This window comes from Carex rostrata, chromosome 5 (assembly GCF_964058835.1).
Source record: "Carex rostrata chromosome 5, lpCarRost1.2, whole genome shotgun sequence".
NCBI lineage: Eukaryota > Viridiplantae > Streptophyta > Magnoliopsida > Poales > Cyperaceae > Carex > Carex rostrata.
The window spans coordinates 15178873-15189194 of NC_135922.1; the positions used below are offsets into that span (position 1 = coordinate 15178873).

Below are 10322 nucleotides of genomic sequence, written 5' to 3' on the forward strand. Positions count from 1 at the left end.
AGCTGAAAATATGAAATTTACCATTTAATCAAACAAGCTGAGATTTGGAAGAACTAATTGAAATTGAATGCTTTTTTTTTTCATTATATATTTTTCTCCAATGCGAAGTCTAAAAAATAATCATATAGTTTATAAAAATCAGAAAGAAAACATAATATTGTCGGAATTTTACAAGTCAGAATGGACATGAAAATTCAACTGCTTACTGTTATTTTATTTGCCCAAATAACACTAATTTCAAGTGGAGGATGTGACAGGTCCATTAATGTTATTTGCCCAATTGCAAGTCGCTCGTCAACTGTGACAGGTCGACTAATGGAATTTTTTTTTCCCTAATTAAGTATGAAGACTTTTCAAATTTCAAATAGTTCGTCAACTGTGACAGGTCCATTACCCAATTATTGCTGGTCAGTTTATTTTTTTCTAACAAATTAAGATCATCCTCGTCCTCCTATAAATCAGGCCACATATGTAGCCTGTTCAAGCCATCAATCACACAAAATGCAAGTAATGAAGTTATTATTGACAGTAGCGTTTCTGGTTCTGGTTCTGGTTCTGGTTCTAGTACAGTGGGAGAATGTATGTGTGAGCGGGTCAGACTCAGTACAGTGCAGGGAAGAGGAGAGGTTGGCTCTTCTACACATCAATGCTTCAATATCCTTTCCTATTCACTCTTTAGAAGGCAAGTGGGAGGGCAAGGAGTGCTGCCAATGGGAAAGAGTCACCTGCGATTCAATCACCGGCCATGTCACTCAACTTGACCTCGGTATATCCTTTGATGATGATGACTGGCTTGATTATTATCAGGACGGTAGTTTGCTAAATGCCACTTTGTTCTTGCCTCTCCGTCAACTAAGATCTCTGTCATTATCTGCACATGGCATACATAATTGTACGGACGGTTCTGGTATGTATCTTCACATTTCTTTCTTTTTTAAGAATTATGTATACCCCGCCTGACTGTATATATACTATATATGGCTGGTGCTGATTAACAGTGACATTACAAGTACTAACATACTTCTCATTTTGCTTTAGCATTTGTCGCGCGTGGGTATGCGTACTTAACATATCTGCTTGATATATGAAGACTATTAATTAAACTAGTATGATTGCTCCAATTTTAGGACAACTTACTTAAAACAAGTACAATACAAAAAAATAAAAAAAATAAAACAACCTCCAAAATGTATATTTACCTTAGTTTATTAGAATAACCACCGGTCAATTTCAGGTTTATTCGTTTTAAGAAAGGAATAAAGAAGTTATCAATATATATAAATAGGGACATGACCCTATATTTTATCAAAATATAAGAAGAAAGAAATAAACAAATCCTAATGCAATTTTTCGTTTATTCTTCTTCAGGACTTGAAACATGGGCCAATTTAACAAAGTTGGAGAGTTTAGACTTTTCTTTCAACAACCTGGACGAAAGCATCATATATGATTTAGCGAGTATTACATCACTTCGTAAACTCAACCTGAAGGGTAATAGTAATTATAACAGTGATCTGCCCAATATTAACGGTAACAAAATTCAATTAATTAATGATTTATTTAATGTTCTTCCTTCTTTTTGTATTGATCAAGAAAGCTAGGGTCGTCCAAATCCTAATGCAATTTTTCTTTTGTTCTTTTTCAGGACTTGAAAAATGGTCCAATTTAACAAAGTTGGAGATTTTAGACCTTTCTGACAACTCCCTGAACGGAAGCATCATATATAATTTGGCGAGTGTTCCATCACTTCGTAAACTCTACCTGAGTGGTAATCATATAAACAACAGTCTGCCCAATTTCAACGGTAACAAAATTCAATTAATTAATGATTTATTTAATGTGCTTCCTTCTTTAATTGATCAAGAAAGGTTCGTCCATATATATATATATATATATATATATATATATATATATATATATATATATATATGTTTATTCATGATCTTTTGTATTGAATGATAAAATTTCCAAAATACTAATGAAGGAACCTTTTTACCATGACTCCTTAGAAATTAATGACTTTTCATAATTAATAAAAATACAGGGCCAATTGTGGAGCCATGCATGTCATCACAAAATTGAAAACTGTCAGCTTTTTAATTAGCATCTATATATGAAGTTACCTATATGCTTTGTCAAAAGTATGTAATACCACTTTGTTTATATATACCACATCTTTCCATGATATTTGATACACAATCAGTTAAGATTCAAACCACGCCATATGGAGAGTGGAAAGGAATAAAATAAAATATATGACCTAATTTCTGCATCTACCAACTCATATTAAGATTTAAAAGAGCTGTTTCTGGTTTGCTGATCCGAGAATCCTTTTCTCAGGGTTTGAATATTGGTCAAATTTGACTAAGCTAGAGATGCTAGACCTTTCATTCAACCAACTGAATATAACCATGATTTCCTCCTTGGCCCAAGTATCATCACTTCGGGCACTTTATCTGGATTATAATTATATGATGGGAGGCAGTGTTCCAGTCAAAGGTAATCTTTTATAAATGAACCATTTTATATTTATGACAACAGTAACATTTCTTTTATTTTTCTTCAATTTGATCGATATTTCAATGGGAAAAAATCTGACAGAGCTTAGTGCACTAAATTTGGAGGTGGTTAGTCTAACCGGATGTCTATATTCCGGGAGTTTTCCTGATTTGGGACATTGGTCCTCTCTTAAAGCTCTTTCGTTGGCGGACAATCTTCTAAATGAGACTTTAACATCAGAAGGTAATTTACAATTTATTAACAAATTAAACTAATTGTTATTAATTAATGCAAAAGAACAAAGTTATATTTTCTGCAGTCTCTCAACACCGGTAGATCAGATATAGATGTTTGACATCATATAATTAATTAATTTGTTCAATTTGGTATAATACTGAACAGTAAAATAATGCTGTCAGGTGGTATTAGAGGTCTTAATCATTTACTCATGCAGCGCTGCAAGAATAGTGAAATCAGGGTCCGGTTATATTTTTATTTCGCATTCACCCCATATATAAACGACTAATGTACATTTAGTTGCCACTTTTCAGCAAATTTTCGGTCTCTTTTAGCTAGCTTATTATCACGAGATTAAGAAAGTTGAGTTTGTAGCTAGTTCTACATATGTATTTCCGGTATCACACTGACTTTTAAATCAAAATATAAAAAAAAAATGAAAACAAATAAAGAAAGAAATGGTATCTAGTAATTGACCTTATGGATTTCACATTTGTAAATCTTATTTGACAACATTTCTTGTTAACATTATAGGACTATGCCGATTGAAGAACATCGAAGAGTTAGATCTTTCATCTAACAATTTATTGGAAATCTTCCTTCTTGTATGGGAAATCTTTCTTCTCTTAAGCTAGTTGACTTGTCAGATAATGATCTTGAAATAAATTTTCCCTCCTCCATTTTTGAAAGACTCTCATCTCTAAGGTACCTTCGCCTATCAAATAACAAGATTGAGGGAAATCTATCCATAGGGTCATTTTTTAACCATTCAAATTTTGAAGTTCTGGGGCTCTCAACACGGGCATCATCAAACTTTCAAGTTGGAGTTGTTAATCTGCCTTTTCAGCTTCAAGTTCTTGAACTAGCTAATTGCATTCTTGATATGGAGCTGACTTTCTTGTATTCTCAACATAAATTACAAGTGTTGGACCTCTCTAATACTCATTCGAGGGGTCCTCTTTCAGCTGTGTGGCTATTGTTAGAAAACAATACGAACTTGATCAAATTAGATTTGCACAAAAACTTCTTCACAGGGCCTCTTCAACTTCCATTTTTAATTCATGAAAAACTCTTATATTTGGACATATCTGACAACCATCTGGGCGGGGGATTACCGGCTAACATTACTACTAAGCTTCCAAATTTAGAGTCCCTTAACTTATCAAAAAACTATTTTCATGGCCCTCTTCCGCTCATATCAACAAGCAATCTCGGATCTCTAGATTTATCTAGTAACATTCTCACTGATGATATACATAATAGTTTTTCGAGAATTCAGCCTTCAATCCCCTATGTTATGGATCTATCAAATAATAAGTTTTATGGATCCTTTACTTACAACATGAACTTTACTCTATCTTCATTATTAATGTTAAATGATAATAACATAAGTGGAGAGATTCCTTTGCGCATTTGCAATACCAGTTTTCAAGTGTTGGACATCAGTAACAATGAACTAAATGGTGTTTTACCTGATTGCATTGCAATCGGAAGAGATGGTCTTTGGGCACTGAAGTTAAGTAGAAATCATTTAGAGGGATCCTTACCATTGGATATGTGTGTTGGGCAAGACTGTTGGTTACTTGACCTTTCAGATAACAAGTTTTCTGGATCAATTCCTCCTTGCTCTAATCAGTCAGACTTAAAAATTGTAGATCTGAGCCAAAACAATCTAACCGGAAACTTCCCAATAACATGGCTGAATATTTCTTATATAAGAGTCATTTACATTGGTGAAAACTATTTATCAGGAGAGCTTCCAATTTGGATTGGTAAGGGGTCCTATCTAAGTATGCTCCAAGCAAGGCAAAACTTGTTTCGAGGACCTATATCAAAACAAATATGTCAATTAAGATATTTACGCATACTAGATCTGTCCCACAACAATCTTTCTGGAGAAATACCATCATGCATTATAGATATGGGATCAACATCCGACAATTCCCTTTTCTTGGATGGTTTACAAAAAACGGGTTTGAATGCCAATCTTGGTGATGCCAATTTTCTCTTACACATTACATATTTTATCGAAACATATGATGGAGAACCAGCGAATTTTGAATTGAAGCTTATGTCAAAAGGAAGGTTAGATACCTATTTGGAAGAAATTTTACTAATCCAGAGCATCATAGATTTATCTTCCAACAAATTAGTGGGCAATATTCCCGAAGATATCGGTAAAATGAATTGGTTGATAACATTGAATTTGTCGAACAACCATTTAAGTGGTGTAATACCGAATTCCATGTCTAATTTGCGCCAATTAGAAAGTTTGGACCTCTCTCGCAACTCTTTGACAGGGGAAATACCGAGAGAACTAACTAAACTAACCTCACTTGAATCCTTCTCTCTGGCATATAATGACTTATCCGGTCCTACATTAGGTATAGAAGCACAGTTTATTTCATTTGATAAGAGCAGCTATGAAGGCAACCCGAATTTATGTGGGCCTCCCCTACCAAGAAGCTGTGTCCCTACTGGCACAACACAACCTTCCCCGAATGAAATTAGTGACGTCCGAAGGTACGAAGGCACCGATTTTCTCATATTGTTTGGTTCTTTCTCTCTCTTCTTTGTGGTCAGTTTTTGGAGCTTCATAGCAGTTCTATATTTCAAGAGAAATTGGCGTTTTGTGTTATTTAATCTGGTGGATTGGTATGGTGATATAATGTATGTGAAGGTTGTGCTCTGGACGAGAAAGATTAGAACTGCTTGAACTTGAAGGGGTAATTAATTGTCAGTCTTAGTTTGGAAGGATAAATTTTAGTATATATATATACTGAATAAGCATGTGCCTACGTACTCTTTGTGTACGATGTGTTATAAATCTCAGAGAACTTTAGGCTTAAAATAATATCTTCGTCAACTTTCATATATGTATTTTGTGCCTTTGCATTTCTTTACGAACTTCTCAAGCGTTGGTAAACAATTGGGACTATTATGTGATTATGTAAACTTAGAAATATTATATGATTTTATAAACAATCCTCGGTTTCACAATAATTCCAACTAAGGTCCAAACTAAAAACAAAGGAAATAAAACCTGATATGAACTGCAGTTCCAATGGGTCATCCAGATAAGGCCCAAAATTAGAAAATGAGGAAATAAAAATGCAAAGCTGAATTGATTGTGAAACATGCTACGTATGTACGTTACTTGAAAGATACTTGTACAGTTGTACTAGTCAGAATGAAGTTATGTTACAAGATACTTTGACTAGTTGAAGTATTATTCAAAGTAATACTTTTGACTTTAATTACTTGAATAAAAGATAACACTAGTACAGAATAACAAATTAGCCACGGTCAAAAATTGAATTTACTCACGGATTCGCTACCGTGAGTAATGCTGGCGTTTGTAAAAGTGGAAGAGTACACCCACGGTTCCTTAACCGTGACTAGATTTTCATTTACCCACGGTTGACTCCAGAGTACACCCACGGTCCCTTAACCGTGACTAAATTTTTATTTACACACGGCTGACTCCAGAGCAAACGTGGATAATGGTGATTCATTTTTTTTATTTTTTATTTTTTAAATTCATCACAGGTGAAGCCGTGGATAAAGATGATCTAGCTATATTAGTTAAATAGCAGATACATACATAATGTGAATTAGAAATATTGAAATAACTTAGGTTTTTCATTAATTGAATTAAATTAATTTACAGAGAACATTAAATAATAAACACAAACCACATATCAAACAAGGGTTTGCTTGTATCAAGTAAATAAAAATCTGTAAAAATGAATTATAAATTAGGTGTGTACAAACCACCATCAAATTTGAATCTGTCATAAAGAAAAGAAAATTGAATACGGGTCAAGTTAGAGCAACTTTCTCCTAGACTAGTACTTCAATTATTTCTTCCTCCTATTGTTCCTCACATCCATCTTTGCAACTTTGTCTCAACAGAGTATGCCTTAGAAGAGTGTTAAGGGACCCTGACCCTTGTTCACCACACAATATATCCTTTGCTTTCTCTACAACCTAATGACCATAGAAGGTAGTGTAGTTTTAGTTGTGTCACCTTCCTTAGAAGGGTGTGTAGCCTCCAGTCTTACTCACGATGCAAATACACCTCCATTACATCCCACAGGCCTTCAAATCTCAACAAACTCAATATCTAATTTTTTATCAGTCAAGTTTTTGCAATAGAAGAGAACACTTATTTATGGTACATCACTCTGAAGCTCAAGATTGTTTATGAAATACTGATCATCCTCACCCTGGAAACATACAAGAAACGTATTTATAAATCTCAGACATTAGTACTGCCGAAGTACTTTAGACAAGTTCATACTTTTGAGGGCACAGAAGATGTTTCTTAATTTGCAGGTTATACTTATACCCAAATTTTTAAAAGAATTCTGAAGGGCCCAAAAAAGAAATAAATCATAACATGCAAGTTACCTTGTAACTGACTCTGTAGCGTGTTCATAGCTGGGAGTTTGGCTCCCATCCCTTCTTTGTTGAGGAACAGAAACTGGCAAATGTTCTATTTCACCGTGACTATTGACTAGTACAAAAAAAGATTCAGTAAAAATAAATTTAACTCAAATCTCAAGTAACCCTAATTGACAAACACCAAAATAATGGCCACTGATGTAACCAAAAAGAGGTTGTTGAGCACAACATTGCTTGATATTGGTAATAATATGGTTAAGCCACACTCTCTAAAATTAATGCAAAAATAGATCATAGCAATAAAATTGACAATAAAAAATTAAAATAATATTTAAACTTACATATTGATCCAGTACTCATCATCAATTCTCTCTTAAATTCTTAGCAGACTCTTGCCCGAGCTTTCTCTTTGCATGCTACTTTACAACTCTCATCCCCTCATCATAAACTGTTTTTTGTATTCATAACTAACTTAATTTTAAGTTAGTGTGTTTACCATGATCCAGGACCAAATCATTTTCAATTTGTGCTCTCTAGCTAGTATGTGACCCTCCTTTACTAATGTATTTCAGAAAAGCCCTTAAGAAAAATAAAGGATATATAGTAATTAGTATTAATTATAGATTAGAAGAATAACTATTTACAAGAATAGAAATAAAAGATACTTTAATTGATTGCTTACTAATTGTACTACTTCATGATTTTTGCACAGGGAAGGCCTTTCTTTTTCCAATTTGTTGGTTGTACACTATGAACTTCAACACCTGAAAACCCATTTGACATTAATTCATCTGATTGATTTGATATGGGGTTTAACAAATCTGAAATTTAACAAGACAAATTTAATAGCTTAAAACAAGATTAATTAACACATGATAAACAATATTATATGTCAGCAAGATATGGCAGCAAGCATAGTAAAAAAAATGCATATAAACTCTAGTCAAGTTTCATACATGATACTAGTTGTTCATAGTAGCAAGCACACATAATTGTTCATACCCCAACGATACTAATGTTCATGCATTAAAAAATGTGTAGATCTGACTGGTACCAAAGTACTGATCTAGACTAATATAAATTTTATCTAGAATGTTAAGTACTGATCTTGTTCAGGTATGAAATTAAAAAGCCAAGTAATGATTGCAATACACAAAATTTGCTACTTCATATGCATATGCTTACAAAAGGCACTGATAAGTAGTTGGATTCAAGACTATTACCTGTCCTGATAACAAGAAATCAAGAATAAGCTACAATGGGAAAAACAATCGTGGTGATTGAAACTGTTTTAAAGATGAAGATGAACTAAAAGAAACCCAACGAAGAGAAACGGTACTGACCTAGAGAGAGGGGGGGCGACATTGTGCTGAGCGACGGAGGGAGCGGAGGAGGGAGTAGAGGGGAGGGGGGGCGAAGTTGCTGAGCGGCAGGCAGAGGGAAGCCGGATTTGGGCTGAGCGGCAGATAGAGAGGGGTAGATTTGGGTTGAGTGACGGAGAGATCGATATTGGAAACCCTCGGAGAGCAGGAGGAAAATGAAACTATCGCCCAAGTGAGAGAGGGAGCGAAAATAAAACAGTAACTGAGGAGATTTACGATTCTTTACACCCTTTAGTCTTTTTACCCACACCTCTTTAGGCACGGCTCCTCCAATCCCAGCCGTGGGTAAATAGCACCCTAACCCAGCCGTTGATAATATCAATCCTTTACCCACGGTCAAATTGTTTGAACCATAACAACCACGGTTCAACCGTGTATACATGTCATCTGACCATCTCACTTTCTTATTTACCCACAGCTCATTAAAAAAATATCGGAACCGTGGCTAATAACCTGTTAGTAATTGAACTTTTTGTAGTAGTGTAATTTAATTAATTCGTTAGTTTGTTACAAATTTCAAAACTGTTTTTCAGGGAATTTTATATAATCTTTCATATTTTTTAGGGAGTGTTTGCATCAGTACTAAAATTTGTTCGGCAAAATTGGAGGCTCACTGTACCAGTTGTTCAGATCTGGATGCTGTGAGTTAATATTTGTAATAATTGCAGAATTTTAGTACTTGTAATTCAAATTTCACAAAATTGAGATTACCTTTGTGTCTTTATTTTGTAGGTATTGGCACAAATACCTCAAGGAGGAATATCCCGATGATGACCGAGGACGTATTCTTCAATACATAGGGAAAGCACTCCGAGAAAATTGGGACAAGAGATTAATCTTCATACCATATCATCAGATGTTAGTGTTATATATATATATATATTCTAATTTTATTATATTTCTTTCAATTCATATAAATTGAATAATATGACATGCTACAAACCTAACATGCAGAAATCATTGGATATTGGCCGTGCTTATGCCAAGAGAACATGCATTGTACGTGTACGATTCCGATAAGAAGTGTAAAAGAATGCTGATGATCAGTGCTGCTATCGAGGAGTAAGTGCATTTCCTAAATTTTACGTTTGTTTAGAATACTAATGATTTTATTATTATATTATCATTTCAAAAATGTCTCGTAAGTACTGATTGTTCAATGTTTTCATATTACAACAGCGTCTTCATGAGGGAAATGGGTGCTTCTTTAACGGTTCGTAACGATTGCAAGGTAATAGTTTCTATTGCGATATGATTATAATGACCTAGATGCACACATTTGTTAATATACATATAAGCCATTTGTATGCTCGTAATACAAACATTTTATTTTTTTGAAACTTGTTATATAGTGCCCACAACAACCAGCCGGCTGGGAATGTGCATATTATACCATGTTGCTCATGCAAGACATAATAAAGCACTGTCTCGATGTTTTTCCGCAATTAAAGGTATATATGCATTTATAAATTTTTCAAAAATAAGCATTGTTGCTTCAAATATAATAAAATACACAATTTAATTGTATATATATGCTCTTCACAAATTCTAAAAATGCAGGATATTCCCGCTAAATATACGGTACAACGCTTGGCCGACTTTCGCCAAATGTGGGCCCAATTTTTGCTGAAAGAAATTAAGCCGAGAAGAAGTACAACAATTTAGGGTGTCTTATCCGAATTTGCATGCATATATGAACATGAATTTTTTGTAATAAGTTAGGATGTGTATGATATATAATTAATTTAGGATGTGTTTTATTGATAATTTAGGATTTGTGATAAATTGAAATTTTGG

General features: G+C 34.0%; 1 protein-coding gene and 1 long non-coding RNA gene across 5 annotated transcripts; one reads left to right on the top strand and one right to left on the bottom strand.

Moving 5' to 3' along the window:
* Positions 1-477: 477 nt before the first annotated feature.
* Positions 478-5608, top strand: LOC144554749 (cuscuta receptor 1-like). 4 transcript variants are annotated; one of them, XM_078303072.1, is made up of 6 exons: positions 478-907; positions 1369-1530; positions 1646-1804; positions 2341-2499; positions 2602-2742; positions 3271-3500. In XM_078303072.1, the coding sequence occupies exons 1-6, from the start codon at positions 502-504 to the stop codon at positions 3369-3371; spliced, it is 1128 nt and encodes a 375-aa protein (XP_078159198.1). In that variant the 5' UTR covers positions 478-501; the 3' UTR covers positions 3372-3500. The 4 variants fall into 4 exon arrangements, with proteins under 4 accessions (XP_078159198.1, XP_078159199.1, XP_078159197.1 ...); XM_078303073.1 differs by lacking the exon at positions 1369-1530 and having other exon boundaries at positions 3271-3499; XM_078303071.1 differs by lacking the exons at positions 478-907; positions 1369-1530; positions 1646-1804 and adding an exon at positions 5121-5296 and having other exon boundaries at positions 2360-2742; positions 3271-4821.
* A 742-nt stretch (positions 5609-6350) lies between these two features.
* Positions 6351-8963, bottom strand: LOC144554275 (uncharacterized). The gene is made up of 5 exons (XR_013511591.1): positions 8487-8963; positions 7826-7907; positions 7485-7722; positions 7150-7255; positions 6351-6965 (listed from the first exon to the last, which is right to left on the bottom strand). It is a non-coding gene; the product is annotated as an uncharacterized LOC144554275 (long non-coding RNA).
* Positions 8964-10322: the final 1359 nt, after the last annotated feature.